General features: G+C 34.0%; 2 protein-coding genes across 3 annotated transcripts in view; one reads left to right on the top strand and one right to left on the bottom strand.

The window, feature by feature from the left end:
• Positions 1-975: 975 nt before the first annotated feature.
• Positions 976-15,438, bottom strand: LOC126830264 (vesicular glutamate transporter 1). The gene is made up of 12 exons (XM_050560625.2): positions 15,176-15,438; positions 13,172-13,377; positions 12,000-12,091; positions 11,295-11,388; positions 9,287-9,432; positions 8,475-8,562; positions 8,168-8,257; positions 5,870-6,003; positions 5,323-5,472; positions 3,938-4,070; positions 2,527-2,762; positions 976-1,631 (listed from the first exon to the last, which is right to left on the bottom strand). Exons 2-12 carry the CDS (start codon positions 13,368-13,370, stop codon positions 1,473-1,475), a joined length of 1,521 nt encoding a protein of 506 aa, XP_050416582.1. The 5' UTR covers positions 13,371-13,377; positions 15,176-15,438; the 3' UTR covers positions 976-1,472.
• A 67-nt stretch (positions 15,439-15,505) lies between these two features.
• Positions 15,506-21,455, top strand: part of LOC126830259 (amyloid-beta precursor-like protein) — a 53,049-nt gene continuing 47,099 nt past the window's right edge. Inside the window, exon 1 of one of the 2 annotated variants that reach the window (XM_050560617.2) lies at positions 15,506-15,723. In XM_050560617.2, coding sequence (XP_050416574.1) covers positions 15,649-15,723 — 75 coding nt within the window. In that variant the 5' untranslated portion in view covers positions 15,506-15,648. The remainder of the gene's footprint in view (positions 15,724-21,455) is intronic. The other variant, XM_050560618.2, reaches the window with a different exon arrangement.

The raw sequence follows: 21,455 nt of genomic DNA, 5'->3' as shown, positions 1-21,455 counted from the left end.
CCATTCAGCGTTTTCATATTTTAAAATATTACTTCGTAACTTTCATAAACTCGTAGCAATAATCTATACGGAGAGAATGTATGTGAAAATTAATTTGTAATATGCGCAGTTGCCGAGAAATGGGCAATTTTGCATGAGTCACTTTTTACGCTAGTTTGCCTGTAAAAGAGTCAATTATTATTCGATTTTCATAAAAGTGACACCATTTGATGTGTAATGTCAATTTTAACTAGGTCAAACCAATTTAACATTTTCAATATCACCGGAAATGACGTAATTTGGGCAAAAATTGTATTTATAGCCTTCGAAACCAGTAATTTATTCAAATGAGTCATATTTGTTATTTGTTTAAAATTTTGATATTTGATTCAAATCAACTAATACAATGAACCCTTACGATCATATAGATATCACAAAATGGTTTCTAACTTGTTCAGTTGCGGAGAAATAGGCAATTTTCAACAGGTCACTTTTTAAGGTTTTTTTGTCAAAAAAAGTGTCAATTATTATTCGATTTTCATGAAATTTTCACTGTGTGATACATAATGCCATTTACGATATCATACAAGTAATTTAAGATTTTCATTATCACCGGAAGTAACGACATTTTGGCAAAAACTGTATTTTTAGCCTTCAAAACAGATATTTTATTCAAATGAATCAGATTTGTAATGTTTTTAAAATTATGATATTTGATTCCAATCAACAAATAGAATGAACTCATTCGATCATACAGCTACCTCAAAATGGTTTCTAACTTGTACGGTTGCAGAGAAATAGGCGATTTTCTACAAGTCATTTTTCAAGGTTTTTGGTCTATAAAGGTGGCAATTATTATAGGATTTACATAAAATTTTCAACATGTGATGATGCTATTTCTGATTTCATAAACCAATTTAACATTTTCATTATCACCGGAAGTAATGTAATTTTGACAGGATCACTGACATGTAGCAAATGAATTGATTGCTGGATTTGGTTGTTTCTGCGTCCATTTTATTTCATGTGTGCAATGCTTATGTGGAAACCTGTTTAACGGTTTCATTGGTACCGGAAGTGACATAAGTTCAAGGGTAACGTGGCACCGGTGAAACCCGTCATTACTGCTTCGCAGTTCTAGTTAAAGATGTTGTTACACCTTATTGTAGTGCAAATACAAACAAACAAATATAAAAAGAAACTTAAATACAATCTAACTTGAATTAGACTGAGTATTCAAATACATGGACCATGTATTGGTAACAACTGAGTTAAAGGGAGAAAGAATATGAAATGAAAAGTTGATTTATCTGTGGATTTTCTACAGTTTCTAGACACAAAAATCAACAGCAGTCAAAAGACATGAATATTAGAGTACAAGTGAAATACCATCAACGTTGTATTCAAGGTTGTTTATCACAAATTCATCCTTAAAATAATGTAAACCTATTACGAACAACTTGAAAACCTTTCCATATATCCTCAAAAATAATCTAGTCACGCTCAGGGTCATCGAGATGAGGTTGATAGCCAAGAGGTATCTCCGCCCATTTTTGCCGGTCTCCAGAACCGAAGACTCCAAATATTACACCGCCTAAACCATATATACTGGCAGCTAGATAAAATACTATCCTCCATTTGTCTGTTCCTCCCTTAAATAAAGAGAAAACACATTTACAGAAAACTGGAATATAATTACTGTTTTTAACTGAGTGAGATTTCGAAAAAGATTCGCTACTCTTTATCAAGCAAATGATGCGACTATAAATTGGATATTATATAACAATAACTTAGTTAATGATTTGCCAAAATCAATCCAGTTTAATTTGGGTCAATTAGAGGTTCGAGTTAACTACACATGTTTAAAGCTAACTGTTTCCAGTGGTTTTAAGTAAACCTTCTGTTTAGATAGCCAAATTAAGCCATTTCTTTTTTTAAAAGTTTTTAAAAGACATGTAGCGATCGTCTTTGATTGGCATGTAGCGACCTGTTTGGTTTTTCTTAAAATAGGTTATTTGCCTAATCTTTGCTTACCATATTTAAGCCTCTGAGATGCATTAGGTAATATTTAAAGGGCCATTATGCAAGATTTAGATAAAGAGCTGGCTGTTTCAAAACTAGATAATGCAAAATTAATATATTGAATATGTCATTCAAATTACTTTATTATCAGCAAAGTTATGCAATTTTTGTAGTTTTGATAAGATGGGTGCATTGATCGTAACCACAATACTGGTCATTCCGAGTCTTAGCCTCACTTCTCCATTTTTAGATTAAAACTACTTAAAATCAGAGGCAACCGATAGCATCAAGAGTTGATTACGCCCATAGAAAGACCTGCATAGGCAGATATAACTCTTATCTAATGCCTGCTTAATTAAAGAATTATATAATCCTTGAGTGGCATTTAGCGATTGAACACATTAAAAACACAACACAGTTTATCACCGATAGCATCAAGATTTGATTACGCCCATAGAAAGACCTGCATAGGCAGATATAACTCTTATCTAATGCCTGCTTAATTAAAGAATTATACACGCTTACCTCTTGAACTATAACACCTGTTAGACTAGGACTGACTATTCCTGGTAGTGTAGCGAATGTATTAGATAATCCCATCAATATACTAGCATACTGTGGTGCTATATCAAGATGGTTGACGCCTATTCCAGCCCAGGCGAATCCACCTAAACCTACAGCTATTGTTAGACATGTTATAGCAGCTACAGGAGTCAACAGATAACCAGCAGTTATCATAAACACTGCCTGGATGGCAAATGCTGAAATAGTTCAATAAATAATTATATGGAATTTTAAAATATTGAAAGAGAATAAAGGAATGGAGTTTAACACCTTATTATTAACACAATACTTTGGTCATTTTTAGTTTAGATCAATTAACTTAAATTCGCTGAATGGCATTTACATTTTTCAGACAATATATAATTTTTCACAACTCGATGCTAAAATGCACTCAAATTGATTATTCAACATTTTATTTCTAACCAATATAATGATGGTAGATAATCCCTCTCTATGTAGATTCAGTTGCATTTATAGGGGAGAGGGATTATAGAGGCTCTGACTGTTTCCTAATCCTACACTTTAATCAAATTCGCTTTTATAAAAAAATTGCATTATAAAGAGCCCTATCAAAAGATTTCCACGTAATTGACAGGTGGTGCTGATTGTTTTTGATCATGCTATACAGCAGATGCCTAACACTGACAAATTTAAATTCATATCTTTTTGGACCGACATCCCTTTTAGTCTCTATCATCCAGACAAATATTCTATGAATATTAGTCTGGATGGGTTGTCAACATTTGAGAATAATATGTCATAGGCTAGATTATCTGCTCTTTTACATTATCATGATGAACAACGGCTAAGGGAGGTAACTAGTCCTAAAACAAGACATCAACACCCATAAAATTATTTTAAGAACTGACGTTTCAGAAAATCTATTTACATTGCCGGTTCAATATCCAACACTCTTAATTTTTTTTTATTGTAAAATTTCTCTCTTCATGGGCCATATCTTTGATTTTTTTATTTATCCTAATTTGTCGTCATGATTCATGTGATTTGTTTATAATAATGCATAAAGTATGGGATTTATTTCGGGAAGGGGCACAACTCTTACTTGACCTGGATAAATACATGTACATGTATACTGGATAATCAACCACATAAAATACCAAAATCCCAGTTACACATGGGCAATGAAACTTTTCATCAAATATTGACAACAGTCCCAGACCCTTCATACGTTGAAGACGAAGAGGTTCTGGGTGACCGAGACTATATTCCTTTTAGAGATTACACTTTCACAATATTGTAGTTTCAAAGTCTCCCGTAAGACAATCAGGGAATTTAATGGCCAATTAAACTACCCTTAAAAATATTTACAAACAATAATTGTAAACTACAAAATTTAGAATGTGATATTTACCTCCACATGTGAAGAGCTTTCTAACTATGGTTGTTGAAACACCAAAAGTATTTCTTAACATGTCTGCTAGTTGTCCACAAAATATAACTACAAAACCCATAACTAAATATGGTAATGCTGAGAGGAAACCACTCTACAAAATTTTCAAAATAAACAAAAAATTATATTTTAAGATTCTTTAAATTAAAGATACATAATGGGAGATTCGATAACGAGTTGGTAGTTCTCAATATAATACAGTGCACTCTGTCACATCCGACATTGTACGGGATCGTTACAATATGTCGGATTACGCAGAGTGTCGGAATACCCAGTTTTCTCAAAACCTCAAATATTGTAACTTCGAAAACCCGAAGTATAATTATAATGTAGCTTCGAACATAGAACTTCGAATCACCAGAATGTTATTCCCTTTAAAAATGATAAACCTTTCTGTACATTCAAAATTTTATTACATTAATTTTTATTTCATTTAACATGCGTAGGCATTTTGAATAGGTCAAGTCTGTCGTTAATTTATCTTCTTCGCTGTCTTCAGTTAATCGCACTCTTGTCTTTGCTATCATGTGTTCATTGAATGGGCGTACTCGATTGAACGTTCCGGAATTGAATTCTCTCAATCCCAAAAATAGTGACAATCGAGTGAAAATGGGTAATTAGGGCTACAACGTGTGCGTCAACTGTATATATATTGGGGATGCTCGATTCACAGTCCGGAACGTCCCAAATTGACAGAATTGCAATCGAGTGACATGGAATTCAGTTCTGTCACAGTTCTGTCAGTCCCGACGACGGAGGTGGTGTGAGTAGAATTGTGACGTAATTAAACACGACAAACGGGTTTCGGCTGCATGGTCGAATTACCCAGAGATTTTTTGGCTGAAGTAATAAGGAAATAAATCGGGACATGAAAATGGTGTCGGATATAACAGATTTCCGGAGTGATCAGAGGTCGGATCTGACAGAGTGCACTGTAGTTAAAAACTAGATAATGTAAAGGCAATTTGCTGAAAATTTCATTCAAATTGATCCACTATGAACCAAGAACTAAGCGATTGAAATTTCCACCTAGCCTCGATCATCATTACTAAAGTCAGTACGATAAACAGCATCATCTCGATTATCCATTTAATTCTTAAATCGTGAAGGAAAGTTATGCAGTAAATCGGCTCATAATCCACCAAAGGTCGCAGACAAGCGATGCCATCTAGAGTTGATTATGGTCTGGGTAGGTTAATTAATGTCTAATTAATAATTTCGATAACATTTCAGGCCGAAAGAAAGACCTGCAATAGACAGATTTAGCTCTTGCATAATGTATGTTTAACATAAGAATACTCTGTTTGACAGCATTTCCTTTCCATATACTATTATAAATTACTCACACTTTCAATATTGAATCTAAGAACATTATTCATGAAGGTCGGAAGTTCAGCTAACCAGGTGTAAAACCCCCAATTCTCAGCAAAATGGGCTGCAACCAGCGCCCAAACAGGAAGTGATGTCAGAAGTTGCGACCATGGTGGGTGGATTCTCTAAATAAAATAAAAATCATGTATTCAACATCCATCAACATAATTTTTTAAACAAAAGATTGGCATTAACTTGTCGATCCATGTCTGGTAACCATGCAGGGTGTTAAAATCAAACTTAATTAAACTTCCGTTTATTAAAAGGGAAAATATTCCTTGTGCACTGACTTTTGTTTGGCAAAGACCCCCCCCCCCCCCCCAAGTATGCATCTGTCTGCTTGCATAATGGAGGTGTGTCCTTTTGTATTTTGTCTCACCCATCGAACAAATTTTGGAAAACAGTGCTGGTTCCATCTAAATTTATGATCGCCTGTAATTAAATTTACAAGAGGTAGCTTTTTCATTCAATAAGTAGTGCCATCAGGTGTTCTAGAAATAGTACCTGCTCCGTTACACTAACCTTGGTTTGTTCATCAGTATAACCTATATTTTGTTGAATATATTCTAATTCAGCATTAGTTATACTCTGATGTTTAGCTGGACTTTCTGTTATTATAATACACCAAACCATAAACCATAGAACAGCAAGACTTCCTGATTGTTAAATAAAATATATAACAAAACATATGTATGGCCATAAACAATAGAACAACTCAACTTCCTGATAATTAAATATTATTTTAAAAAATATACGACATAACATATGGCCATAAAGTACAGCCATATTTTTACACCTCTGGTTTTCTGTAAAACATTCACAGATCTTCAATCTGCTATTCCTTTGGCAATAACAGTCTTAGTCAATCACAGTGACTCAAATAAGACTTAAAAGATTCATAATGCAAGAGCTAAATCTACCTATTGCAGGTCTTTATTTTGGCTTCAAATGTTATGTACTCTACAAAAAAGTAAGGGATATTGAAATGCAAATACCTATGCAGGTTGTGATATGATAAATAGTCATGAACACTTGACATGCTTTGAGAGTATCTTCACAGATGAAGAACTTATCGCCCGAACAGAACAACTGGGAGGGGTTCATTATCAAATTTGACACTTCAAGGAAGGGTTGATGAAAACTGCTGTGTGCTGGTTTATCCTATCCATGTTCACTTTCCTATCGGTTCTTGCATAAGATTTATTGTTTAGCATATCTTTGCTTTAGTGTGTTACGTTTAATTTCCAATGAGACTTCTTCAACATGATGAATGTCTATGTGCTATTGGCATGCCTTAAATGGGTTCTACACAGAGAGCAGTAGCCAACATGCTTAATGTGTCACAGTCAGTGCAGACTTTGGAACCGGTACCAACAAACACACAATGTTGATGATAGATCTCGTCCAGGTCGTCTTAGAGCCACTACACAAGACAAGGATCTATACATTGTACACAGGTCCTGTGAAATCGAGGACAAATGGCCAATCAGCTCTCTGTAAATTGGTACCAAGTTACAGGAATTGGAGTTACACCCCAAACGATTAAAAAATCAGCTACATGCAGCCCATTTGCATGCACCACGACCGCCTGTTGTGCCTCCATTAACCTGCCAGCACATGGCAAACAGGCGTCAATGGTGTAGTAGCGTAGAAATTGGGGTAATTGTCAATGGGCACATGTAATGTTCTGGATTTTACCGAGAGGTATGTATATGAGCGTCATGTTAACGTCAGACAGCATGACAGAATCGGGCGTGGGTCTGTTATGGTTTGGGGGGGAATCACCATGACTGGCAGAACGGACTTGCATATTGTTCAAGGAAGGGTCACTGGTGTGTACTACCGTGACCACATCCTGGCACTGATAGTTCTGCCCTTTGCTTAACATGCAGGTCAGTGTTTCATCTTTCAAGATGATAATGCCCTTGGCCACCTCCAGCGTCACCATATTGTCCATATGCCTTGGCTAGCCATGAGTCCTGACATTTCCCCTAAAGGTCATGTCTGGGACATGATCCGGAGACGTGTTCGTCAACGTCAACCGATAACACTACAAGAATTGGCCATGGCACTGCAAGAGGAGTGGGTCAGATTGCCCCAAATCGTGATTGGATGGTTGATTAGGAGCATGCCACGACGAATTGCTAAATGTCTGAGGATTGGTGGAGCAATTACTCATTATTAAGACAAAAATCAAAAATGTCACTTTTGACAGTGTATCTCTTAGCGAGTGAAATGGGGCCATCAGATAAGCCGCCCATATGAACTGTTTATGTTCATGTGTAGGCAATTGGCCTGTTATTAACATACACTGGTTACCTCTAATAAAAACAGCAGTGCATTTCCGCAGTTTTGTATTGTTTCTGAATATCCCCTACTTTTTGGGAAGAATATATAAACTATTATTTAGATATTCATTCACATGACAAGCCTATATATATAATCAACTTTTTAGACCATCTGTTGGCCTAGATTTAAATGGATTTGAACACCTGCCAGTTTTACAAATTTAAGAATAAAATGGATGATTAGGACTTAGTCTCAATTGTCAAATACCATTGCTACGATAATAAATATTCTACACTACATCTTGTCAAAACTTCAAACACTCAGAATAAAATAATCTGAATGAAATTTCCAACAATATTCATTTGTCATTATTTATTTTTGAACTATTACAGCCCGAATGGCCAGCTCTTTATTTAAATATTCCATAATGCACATTTAAGGGGAACAGATAACCAGTACTGAAGCAATTAGATCTTATGATCTAATGTAGAGCAGATCAACAGACTAATCTAGTTTAATTAGACTGCTTACCAAATACATAGAAAATGGAAGGCCATCCTGCTGCACTTCTACCTAAAGCACCTGATATTGGTAATGCTACTACTGTTCCTATATATGAACCTATAAAACAAATCAAAACAGATTGTAAACATTTTTTATTTTAAACAATATTTTTGTTTAAAAACTTTTTTTGAAGCTTAAATTAAACATTATCTGTAAAGCATATTTGGTCACAATCTTAATTTTCCATATAAAATCATCGGAACTAGTCATATAACACATTTTGGCCAAATATTCTAAGAACTTCAGGATTAAAAAGAAAATTTGCAATGCTCACCTGAAAATGCAAATAATGCCAATTTAGTCTTTTCCTGTGGTGGAGCCCATTTTGACCATATAGCATGTATAGCTGGATAGGTTACTCCCTTTAATAAATATTGAGAAATACATAAAATCTTGAAGAAATGTCGGCTAAAATTAACCTTTACCTGTACAGTCTGAAATTGACACATGATGTAATGTGGTCACACTTTTTATTTAAGGGCTTATAACTTTATGTGACCATTTGGTAATTATGACTATAAAAGGCATTAAGCTACAACGTAACTGTGTGTCCAGGGATTAAATATATATTAATCAAAAGATTATATTTTTCTACCAGTTTCAATTTGTTTATACCGAGAAAGTAAAATGAAATGAAATGATATGGAGTTTAACGTCCTACTTTTCTGCTCCTAACCTGGGCTAATGAAGACGGGCATACGCCATACAGTGTGCTATGAGGGAAATTTTGCCCGGACAGCGGCACTACGGCCTACTCTTATATCAAATTCCAACTGCCAAGGGATCTTTTACGTGCACGCCAATGTGTACACGGGACCTCGGTTTTTCGTCCCATCCGAACGACTAGACAGCTTTCCTTGTCAGCCCCTCCGTCCTGCATCACTGACAAGGGAGAACCACGCCGGACCGAGAAAGTAACTGCAAGGGATACACTGTTTCTCTCTCATATGATGCTACAGATTTTCTTTTCACAATGAATTATACCAAGTTTTGCTGTTAAGCTTTTAATAATTTTCTATATCTTTGGTAAATGCAGGTCAATTGCATATTTATTCTTCAAAATTCTAGGAAATTGGAATTACCTACCTCACAAAAACCTTGTAGTACTCTAACAGATATCAGTAAATATACACTCCATGTTACAAATAATGGTGTCAATAATGCTAATACAGCTGTAATAAATATTCCTCCTCCAAAAAAATATTTACCTCCATAATGATTGGCTAAAAATCCTGTAAAAACAGAGTGACTAACATTAAAGTATTACCCATATTATGTTTCTTCACTTGCAACAAAAAATGTGTTCATAAAAATCCATTAACAATTAAATATCTTATGACTAAGCAGGTAATATTATTATCATTATTGTTTTTTATAATATTTGAAATATTTCTGGAAAAAAGTTTAATAATCTTAAAGATTACTTTATGGAAGAGCTAAATCCACCTATTGCAGGTCTTTATTTTGGCTTTAAACCTGAATAAAGTAATTTCAATGAAATTTTCAATATTCATTTTTGTTTAATAATCCCTAAATATCAAGGTACATGTAGGTGTGAAGTAACTGTAAATAAATGTGGAAAGTGTACCAAAGACTTTTTCAGTGGCAGTGCAAGTGGTTAAAGTTTGTCATATCCAAGCTCATTTAGCCAATTTTCCCCCTAATCGATGCCAAGATGCAATTATTTCTGTTAATTGTGTCATAGTTCATACCCCAAATTGCTTAGTTCAACAGGAATTTTTGAAAATTATCTTGTTGCTATTTTATACTAATCCAAGATCATCAAAATGATTTAGTAATATTAGCAAATATTACAACATGTACTTGCTCACCCGCTTAAATAACACAATTTTTTATTCAATAGTATGCAAGCAGTTAACCCACACTGTAGACCTTTAGTTTGAATCACAGGAAAAGGTATATACATGTATGTCATTTGAAACTAAAAATGTAATAGTCACAATTTTCTGTCACAATGTATTTTTAAATAAATAGGTTAATATAAATTCATGTTATAACCAATGTTCCATCTAATTTTAAGTAGTCAATATGCGCACAATGATATGGTCTGCAAATTTTATTTCTGTGATAATAGTACCATATGTACCCAAGATATTTGTACAAATGCAAACCTGAAATTACCTATTTAAACTGTATGTTTGATGAGCTTGTTTTAATATAAAATATGCAAGATTGCATTTTTGAAGTAATGTATTTAGTTCAGAGCTTGACATTTTATTTTGTACATGTACTTTGTTCAGTTCCATCCTGTTTTTATATGATGCAATGTTGAAATAAATAGATAACAGACTCGCCCATCAATTCACAGTTGTTATTATTAAAGTTTCTATAAATGGTTAAATAGTATTTCACATTTTTAACTTTGTGTCGGACATATGAGACAGTCACCAGTGGATTGTGCCTTACAATATCTGTGACAGGTGTCTTATTTCCTGTCCTCGCTATTCCCAGTGGTCTCAATCCATTCAACTCCACTAACCCCTGGGTTCATCTACGGGGAAGAAATTTATTCAAATTATCTGCTCTTAATGATTGTGCTATTTTTATCAACCAATACGCTTGGTAGCATAGCGACTTGCCACTGCGTGTTTGACTGACATATAAACATTTTCCCATTAAAAAGTGGTTTTAGGACATCTTTTGGTGTGCCTGTCACTTCTTTTACATTAAATTTCTTGCAATGCAAACTTTCTCATAATCAAGCGAACAAATGTACCATATTGTTGTGAACATAAACAATGAGGCTAAGAATGGTTTGTAAACTGTTTTTTGATTGGTTCGTAGAATCAAGCTACTATCAAGGGCAGATAATTTAAATATATGTGAATATCCTAAGGATGAATCAAGGGTATAGGGGAGTAGAACGGAATGAGACTACTGGGGATACTGTGGATGCTTATTTCCAGGCTTGCTTTGTGTACTTGTTGCAAAACATGGATAATCCAAGATACTGAGTGGGATATAAAAATATACTCAATTTTATCATGTTTTATAAGAAACATGAAATCTAAAAATACATAGGCCTACACATACACAATGGATTAACCTATCAAAATAAGTAAAATGTATTTACCTCCAGGTAATTGTGTAATAATATAACCCCAGAAGAATGAAGATAGAATATGTCCTTGTAATTCTAAATCCCAATCATAATCAGGCGGCTTTACCTAGCAAAATGTAAACATGCACATATAAATAAGACATAATTAAAGATGGATTAAAAGATTTAGATAAAGAACTGACAGTTCTCACTATAACAGCTAAAACATAGATAATGAAAAGGGAATATTTTGAAAATGTCAGGCAAATTACTTAATTCTTAGCGGAGTTATGGCCGTCTGAAGAACAGTGTAGTCTTGATTATCATTGCTAATATACAAAGTCTCGATTATCCAATTTTAATTAAATTATTAACCAGGCAATTGTGCTTAAATCAGTTGAAAATCAAAGCCATACGATAATCTAGAGATTTGATTATGGTCTTGGCATGCGAATAAATGTGAATAAAACGAAAGATCTGCATTAGGCAGATTTAGCTACTGAATAATGCATCTTTAAACCGATCAGCACTCCTGATAATTTCAGGTATCCCTAAATTTAAGACAAAAGACGAAAGGTAAACTTTTTAAAACTTGATTTTAAAGAAGCTAAACTATTTATTACAATACTATTTATTTTACAAACAAAAGCATCATTACTTCTTTGATCTACACCAATTTCAAACTGCTGTATTTAACAATGTTGATTTTTGTAATGTATATAATATTATTATACTTACGACTGTATAAGTGTTATTAATATGAATTGTTTTATTATTAGTCATGGCAACAATAGCTACGCTCAAATTCACTCGTAAAGCATATGTATTAGCTGAAAATAAATAAAAAATTTAAAATATGGTGATACATAATTTAACAGTTCAACAACAGCAGTGAAATATTCATTTCCCATGTTTTACACAGGAATCTCGATGACCATCCTACTAAACTGCAGTAGGCTAGGGTAAAACTCAAATATATGTCCTTAATTATCCAATAGCAACAAATGAACAATGCAGTGATCTGTTACAATGACTACAATGATTACAATGATTACAGAATAGATAAAAGAAGATTTTTAATGATAGCTTGTTCCAGACCCTCTAAACCATCAACACAAGCAGCAATAGTGACTTAAATATGCTTTAGGTATTAGCCCCACCAATTATTTCACAGTGTTTTGAACACAGGGTAAGTTTCTGATATTTAAGTTGGGACAAAGACAAAATACATATATTACTTGGTAAACAAAATTGAAATATATTTCTTAAACTATTTTCCTCCAAATTAACTTCCTACAATTATTTTTAAAAACCTTTAAAAAAACCAAACAGGAGGTGAGAAGGGGGTACCTCAAAATATAAAACTGATTGACTAAGAGTGGGATGGCAAAGATGTGGTGAATCTAGTCCTTGAATTGCATGAATCAAAAAACAGAACATAAATCCACTTCCAAAAATAAAAGGAAATAGATTGTAAAACCTAATAATGACAACTTAGGGAAAATGTTAAAATAATATATAAATATGCAACGAATTGAAATGAAGTTTAAAGTCCTCAGTCCTTACTGTATCATAAGGTCTGTCATTGAGTCAACTGGCGTGGTTTCGATTCCCCGGTTGTACGGGACAAGGAGTAGGGTCGCATGTCCAACATCATGGGCTTTCTCCAGGTCCTCAGTTTCCTCCCACTGCTAAAGACCCCTACGCACAATCGAATTATTGAAATAAAATTGAACGATATGTTAGTCCCATTTCTCTCTCTCCTACTTTTCTGCACCAACTGGGCTATTATATATGCCATACAATGTGCTGTGAGAGAAATTTGCCCAACTGTCAATGTATCTCTTACGTGCACACCTTACTCACAGAGTCATATCAGCGATAAGTGTGCATCTTTGATTTATACTCACCAAAACCTAAGAAAGCCATAAAGGCAACAATGTAGCGTTTTGGTACAAGACAGGATAAACTGTTCTCTGATTGGTCAGGCGTCGTATCTCCATGTATTTCTTCATATTGATGGTTAAATGTTGGTTTACTAGACTGTGCTTCTTCTGCTTCTTCGGGTCTTGCTGACTGTGGTTCCAACTGTTCTGTATCATCAGACATCTTGGATCTTTAACAAAAATTACTGTATTTCATTTTATAATGGACAATAACAAGGGCGGATCCAGAGGGGGGGTTTGGGGGGTCGAACCCCCCCCCCCCCCCCGCTACATAATTTGTTTTGTAAATCAACTCTTTTTATGAGAAAAATTTCTCAGCCGTGTGCTTTATCCTTTATCGTCAGTTGTGGGACAGGATGGGCACTCAAAGCATGAAATAATGATATAGACATTATGTGATATCACAATTAATGCTTTGCATCCATGAAATTGAATCACATCATTGTATTAATTCATAATAAAAATTGACGTCAAACGAGGTGTTGAATTTCTCTGTTTAAAAAGCTCAATGTGTATGTACATGTATATACGCCAAAATGACGATAGAGACCATGCGGGGGGAGGGGGGTATACATTGTCTCAGGAACTTGGTAAACCCCCTCCTGCAAAAATTCCTGGATCCGCCCCTGAATAATGATACTTGAATACAATTTAAAAATAATACCTCTCACATTCTGGTTTTTTTTATTATTATTAATGCTAGTATTTCTTTTTTAAAGCAACAGTTAAAGTAGCAATATTGGAGTGACAACATTATACATTATGGTCATTGGCAAACTTATTTCTCAAATCGTAAACAGGTTGGAGTCCAAAATAATGTTTGTTTTCAGTAAGTGATGGTACATGGGCATTCGTTAAGAATATTGTAAGCACTTGAGCTTAAACACTTAAAACTTCTAAATCAATATGCATATTCAATAATTAATATGATCAAAAGCTGATTAATAACAACAAATTATTCTGTCTTGCATAGATTCATTGTGGTTTACATTGTGTTATATTGATGTATGCTATGAAATAAATATTGGTATTTATAGTTTCTTCTATGGCTATAATTCACAGTTTCAAGATATTGATACAAGCAATGAAATAAAGATCAGTAAACATGAAAGTTACAATAGCAATATTCAGATATTCATGTGGTATATTGCTGTAAGCCATGAAATATTGAAATCGGGAGAAACAAGGTACAACATAATGATCAATTGTAGAAAGCTGATGTCAACTGCCTTGTAAGGTCATAATACAACATAAAAGTTACACAGTATGGCTCAATTTAGGTTGATTTTTTATATTAATTTTCATAATGAAAGTAACCAAACTTTTTTTTAAATATACCTTGTTAAGACTATCAATCATCTATTTCATGAAGTTTTTGCACATATTTTTGTCGTGACATTACAGTAAGTGGCATTTACAAGAGTTCTCAATCCCTTAATTGACTTTTAGCAAACAGATATGGTAGGAATAATTCCTATGGGAAGTCACTGGTCAAGCCATATCGTCTGTTGGACATACTGAATATAAATTTCTCAATATATGAATTTTGTTGGGGATATATACCTAATTATAATAAACATTTGCAAATTCTGCACTTCCCAATGGGGTCCCATCAAATATTTAGTCACCATAAACAGGTGTAAATAAATATTCAAGAAATAAAATAGTGATGGCAATCATTTACACTTATATCTCTATAAACTAATACTAAATTATTTCCCATTAAGATAAAGCTTAGATTATTCATTATTGAAGAAAATACAAGTGTCAACGGTAATAACTGTCAACTGTCAAATATAATATGCCATATGTTAGGTTTCTAAAGTCTGTATAATTTTGCAGATATAATTAAATTCATTAACTAATTTATTACCGCATGCTTATCAATGCATTTAAATTACATGACAAATAAGATATCGATAATCATTTACAACAAATAATCTGATAGTGCACTGTTACTGATATTACCTTTCAAATAACGGTACAAAAAGGGGAAACACTTCTTTGATCAAGCCGCCAGTCGTCGTTCCCAAATACCTCGACCTTATTATGCAAAATATTTGTTACGGATCATTTGATTGGATGCGAAATTTCTTACCAGCTGTCACTTTCGATACCCTCTTGTCGGTAGAGGAAATGAGAAAAGCAGAAATAAAACATAAAGAGCTGTTAATATTTGCTGAAAGATTAGGCTTTTTGTATTAAATAGCAGTGAATAGTTTTATTTCCTGAATGTGATCGGCTTCCAGTTCCGCAAATTTAACATAATTGCATGTTTCCATAGTAGAAGGGGGCCAATCAGATACATGGTCTCAATGTGAGTTGTGACGTCACATCCTTCAGTCGAGAGAAAATCAGTCTAGTTTCAGTCGTCCATTTTGCGTCAACTGGATATTATTTTGCCGTGTTAACCGCCTAAGTGGAGTAATAGAAATATCAAAATGGGGCCAAACTACGGGCCGAAGGTGTTAGCCATCGTTTTCAGCCTTGTGCAGGTCAGTGTTGCTTATATGGAGGTAATTTCTGCTCTTTCTAGAAGCCTAACTTCCCATATCCATGTTACATTTATTTCGGTTTTCTCATCTGTCGCTTGTGAAATTCCTGTCCATTGTTATTTTTACAGTAGATTAGCCTTTAGTGGATGAATTCAGGAGACACTGGGAACATCCACCGTTGGGTTGTTTATTATACGTTTGTTCTGAAATCATTAGCTTGGCGTTATTTTAATTGGGTGCGCTTATTACTGTTCATGCGAATATTATCTGAAGCCATAGTTCATACCTTGCGGGCATTGTGTGCCCTTTGTAGTTTATAATGACAGAACTCTCGTACTATACAATGCCGATGTGATTGGTCTATATTGTTCTTAGCCTGGCAGACAATCGTAGGCGTTTGACTGTTATTTTACAGATTTTCATTTTCGTTTAAGTTGAAAATTGCAAAGTGAAACAGAACAAATTTATTTGAGGAAAATATTTTTGAGTCATAACGTCACCTTTAATAAGCATGGTTAATATTGAGTATTGGAACGCCCGAATACACAATATACCATTATTCATGAATTGATAGGGTGTGTATTACGCATGTAACTGCTTTTAAGATGGTCAGTATTGTCTGTGTGGAAACCTCCACTTTTTAAAAGATATTCAAATTATAGTCTTTTCTTTGATGGATACTACAGTACATGTATCATCAATTTTATTTGTGGTGCAATAATTATATGGTACTATTGTAGTACATGAATAACCAAATCCAAAATGTATAGATTACAGCTGGCTACTAATTACACAATGTGCAATGTACTGAATAATTTAGTAGGTATATCATAGTTAATGAGTGAATTATTTGATACTGAGGTTTATTGTATGACTCATGAAACCCCAACTGAACATAATAATGTTGGATATTATGTCAAATAATCCAATTTGATTAAAAAAAAGAGCAGACATATGAATAAGAATAAGAATAATAATATTCATATCCTGGCTGGTTGAATGGATTTATTATTTCTAAAAACAGTTCTTCCCAATTATGATATTGTAACCTAAAACTTGTAAGTTCAAACAAGTACTTTTAAAAAATAGAACCTGTCAGGGCTGTAGGTACATAAAATGATACCTTGTAAAACAAGTTTTGTTTTTCAAATTGTCTATGAGATCATTCTGTTGTACATGTACATGTTGTTCAAGCCACTGATTGTCATTAGCTTTTTATGGACGATATTAAAAATTTCACAGAGAATCTGGGTTAAAATGTACATGCATTTCATTGTATACGCAAACCATATAGTAGTTTGCACGGGTTCCTTATGTATCTTTTACTATCCGACTATTTGCTTTTAAAACATGTTAAATTGTTGGTTCCTTATTTTTACTGTCACACTACAAACTTCCAAAAATCAATCAACAACTAAATTTAATAGGACTAGATAGTTATCACAATATTCACAATCTGCCTGCTTCTCACATTCACCTGCAGGCAACATTCGGCAAACTCTGGTACCTTACATCTAACCTTGGCTGTATGATTAATTCCGCCATTGGAACTACGTGTACTTTCAATTTCCTGGATTAAAAATGGCGATGCCCATGTACATGTAGGCGCCTGTGAAGAGTGTTTTATCTCAAGAAACTATATATTGTTTGTTATGTACTTCCGATGTCTGAAACTGTTTTTCTTTCAAATTTATCCAATTTTCTTTAAATGAAGACCATCTTTGCAATAAAAAATCTACACACTCTTCGAATTACGCCATTTTGAAAGCGGCAAGTTTTCCTAAAAAGTAAACTGGTAGCTGCATCACAATTGTATAAGTGCTACATATCACTTAACTTAATAAGCAGAGGTTACATGTAGATGGCAGCTAGTAATATGGCACATACATGTACATTGAAGGTTTGGTGTAGAAAATACTAGTGGACAGATTCTAAGTGTAAAATTGAGGCATAATGATCAAATCAGGAGAAACCCAAATGGAGAAATCATAAAAGACGTAACCTACTATAAAGTGTCTGGCCATTTCACAAATCAATGTTTCTGATACATGTACATGTATAATACAAAATAGTGTCTACCAGATACATGTACTGCTTACTGTGAAACAGATTTTATTGACTACATTCTTAGGCAATTACTTATTTTGTAATACAGTGTCCATGGAAAGCATACATGTATGTATATCTGGTAATAAATACATGTATATATAGATACAATGTAGGATCATTCAATTTAAAACAGTGTAAGGACTTTCGATTAAGCTAGGCGCCATTCACATTGAAATTAGTAATCAGGTTAAATCTTATACAAATTCCTTAATTTAGGTGAATGCATGCACATTATACGTTGTACTTCAAGTAAATTGGTTAAAGGATTATGATCCAAGTTTGCTGGTAAAATGTGAATTTGTTTCCTTTATTCATGTGCCATCTCCCTGTATCATTCATACATACAAAACCACCAATAAACAGTTTGTTTATTCTTTACATTGTATACCCAAATTCTAGGCCTGTCACTGCAAAAACAATATTTTAATATTTGGACAGCCTTTCAGAACTTATACATGTACATGTACAGGCAATAGTATGAAGGTATTACAGGGATTTTATTTTTAGACTTTCAGTGTAATGTAAGTAATAAAATGGGTATTACTTTAATAAAACTAATAAATGGCCAACCAGTTGAATGGTAAACAATGCATGGGTCAATGTAAGGTCACAACCATAAATGGAATTTCTTTATTGGACTAATACACTGAGTTAAATGTTGTAGAAGTAGAATTTAAAAAGGCATCAGACCAGTACATGTATATACATCTACATGTAAAATGTTCGATGAAAGTTACAGATTGTGTAACCCTTTATAGTTGAGAATAACCTACATGTACATTCTAAACAAGCTATTAAATATCGAAGTGGAGAGAAATGTGGTTTAACGTCTACTCGACACAAACTAAATGTACCGGTAGTTCATTTCGGGACTAACAATAACATGGTTCAATTGTATTTCAATAATTTGTTTGCGCGTAGGGGTCTTTAGCAGTGGAAGGAAACCATAGAACCGGGAGAAAACCCATGAGGTTGGACAGGTGACCCTACTCCTTGTCATGTACAACCGCCTACATTTTCTGTTTCTTGTTTCATGCAATTCAAGGACTAGATCCACCACATCTTTGCCATCCCACTCTAGTCAATCAGTTTTTATATTTTGAGGTACCCCCTTCTCACCTCCTGTTTGTTTTTGTTTGTTTAGTTTTTACTAAACATGCATTATGCAAGAGCTAAATCTGATTATTGCAAGTCTTAATTTAGGCTTCAGATGTTATAGAAATTATAAATTAGATCTTTATTTAAACAACAATACCAAAATCAACTCTGTAGACCCACGGATGGCTCGGCTACAGCTCGGATTTAAATAGGATTTCACTAATTGATTAAATCAGATAAGGGGTAACCTGATGAAAATACGTCAGTTAGATTGAGGCTAAATGATAGAGTACTTAGCGAGGCCGCTGTAAAGCGTTTCCGTATGCCATTGAAAACTTTACTTGATAATCGAGATATGTAGGTGGAGTTAACGCCTGTCAATCAAACGTTCGGCGAAGGTGAAGACACATTTCGCTACCATTTCTAGGCAAATATTACAACGATGATAACTATGTTCAGAATAAAGTAATTTGACTGAATTTTTCAATATATTCTTCTTTCATCATCTACTTTTGAACTGTTATAGCAAGATTGGCCAACTCTCTATAAATATCTCCCATAATGTATCTTTAAGTTTCCATTACATTTACAGTGTACTACTATTTCAATTCTGTATGTACATGTACCTTTATTCACACGTTGAGTTCAATATAAATTTACTGTCAGACTTTAAATACATGTACCTGTAGCAAGCAGGTCAACATAAAGTTCAAACTTTTACATGCCTGTTCTCTATGATCATTATACTTTTTATCAAGACTATTTCCTCCATGAAAACATGACATGGTGATAAAATAATTATATGGTTTGGGCAAAATGTATACTTTTTAACATTTGACAGAAGAGTGGGTCCCGGTTGTATCACAAATCCTCTGTCCCTTCCCTCCCTTTAAATGTGTACCTTGCAACAATAACAAATTTATCTGATACACTATAACAGATTTACACACTCTCTTTTAGAAGTAGGTGACAAGATCTGGTTGGACATCTCTTAACACTAAAATATTTCTTAGACAATGAAGTTATCTCTCACTTTCTACATACTGAAATTCAATTTTATGAAGGTTTGTGTTGTTTTAATGTCAGCCTGTCTATTCTGACTAGACTATAAACCCAGAGAAATCATCACTTTATACAGTAGCAACAAGAAGTTAAATGTTAGATGTCATTCTGTCTGTCTATTATATAGACCAGGCTTCATTACTGAACGGAACCAGTCAAACCTGCAGCAATAACAAACTTGACTGGGTTCTAGATCTCCTTCTCAATCAATTCTATCACAAACTCCATTTAATCTCTGACACATTACTGACACAGTTTGCTTCATTTGATCTTGAATGTCAAAGGTTACCTTTTTTTTTTTTTTTTCACAAGGTGTACATTTATGACATTCATAAACATTTATACAATTTCCGCCAATTTAAATGTTATGAAATTTGAAAAATGTTTTTTTTTTGCTTTGAATTCTAATCAAAGTTTGCTTTGTCCACTAATTACTTGAATTTGGATAGCAAACAAAATTTACTGCAATTTTGAGGCAGCAAGATCTTGTATGGAATCCTGACCTCTTAAATCAATTTATGGAATATTGCAACTGTGGCTTATGCTCACAATTTTCCATGGAAACAATGTTGATGTGAGATTTGTATTATGTATTACCCACACAAACCAGTCATCACCAATGATATTTCAATGTACTTGTAAAATCACAAGGTCAGCAACTGCTTATGCAGTACATGTATGTATTGGATTGCCTGATCTTTAAATTATTTGGTAGGTACATGTACATGTACACCAAAGGTTATTTTGCATACATGTATTATATCATATGAATTTAATGAACATTTATTTTCTTGTTAAAAGTGATAGAGTATCTTTAAATTTTGATATTATTATGCGACTACACCCTATACTTACATGAACCAATAATTTGAATTTCAAGAAACACACATGACATAGACCTTTTACCCCATCGATCATTTGAGCAACATACATGTACATGCTGTACCGGTACACATGTACATGTATATTGATGATTATGTAGGCTTTGTAACCCATCAATCAATCAACATGGAAATTAAATGTATAAACATGTACATGTATATTCCACTGCATCAGAAATAACAGTCAATGTGACTAGTATTTCATCACATCAGTGTTTCATTGTTCAAAATCGCCCATATTATAATACATGTAATAAAAATATGGTGTACATTTGTACATGTACATGTAGATCAGAGAGAGAGAGAGAAATGGGGTTTAATGTCCACTCGACACAAACTAGGTCATTTCGGGACTAACATATGGTTTTAATTTTATTTACATAATTCGCTTGCGCGTAGGGGTCTTTTAGCAGTGGGAGGAAACCAGAGGACCCGGAGAAAACCCACGAGGTTTGACAGGCGACCCTACTCCTTGCCACGTACAACCGGGGATTCGAAACCACTCAATGACAGACTGTATGATACCGCGCGCGCCATCCAACCCCCCCCCCCCCACATGTAGATCAACATGAGCTAATTTACCAATACATGTAGATACACTGA

Source organism: Patella vulgata, chromosome 8 (assembly GCF_932274485.2).
Source record: "Patella vulgata chromosome 8, xgPatVulg1.2, whole genome shotgun sequence".
NCBI classification, from domain to species: Eukaryota; Metazoa; Mollusca; class Gastropoda; family Patellidae; genus Patella; species Patella vulgata.
The sequence above is the reverse complement of the archived record's forward strand: the minus strand, read 5'-3'. Positions and strand labels throughout refer to the sequence as shown.

What these genes read in the sequence shown, in the direction of transcription:
- LOC126830264 (XM_050560625.2), bottom strand. Translation starts at nt 13,370, where the DNA reads ATGTCTGATGATACAGAACAGTTGGAACCACAGTCAGCAAGACCCGAA. An exon ending in TATGGCTTTCTTAGGTTTTG is followed by an intron (nt 12,092 to 13,171) that starts GTGAGTATAAAT and finishes ATTTATTTTCAG; the next exon opens with CTAATACATATGCTTTACGA. An exon ending in TTCCATTTTCTATGTATTTG is followed by an intron (nt 6,004 to 8,167) that starts GTAAGCAGTCTA and finishes TTTAACAATCAG; the next exon opens with GAAGTCTTGCTGTTCTATGG.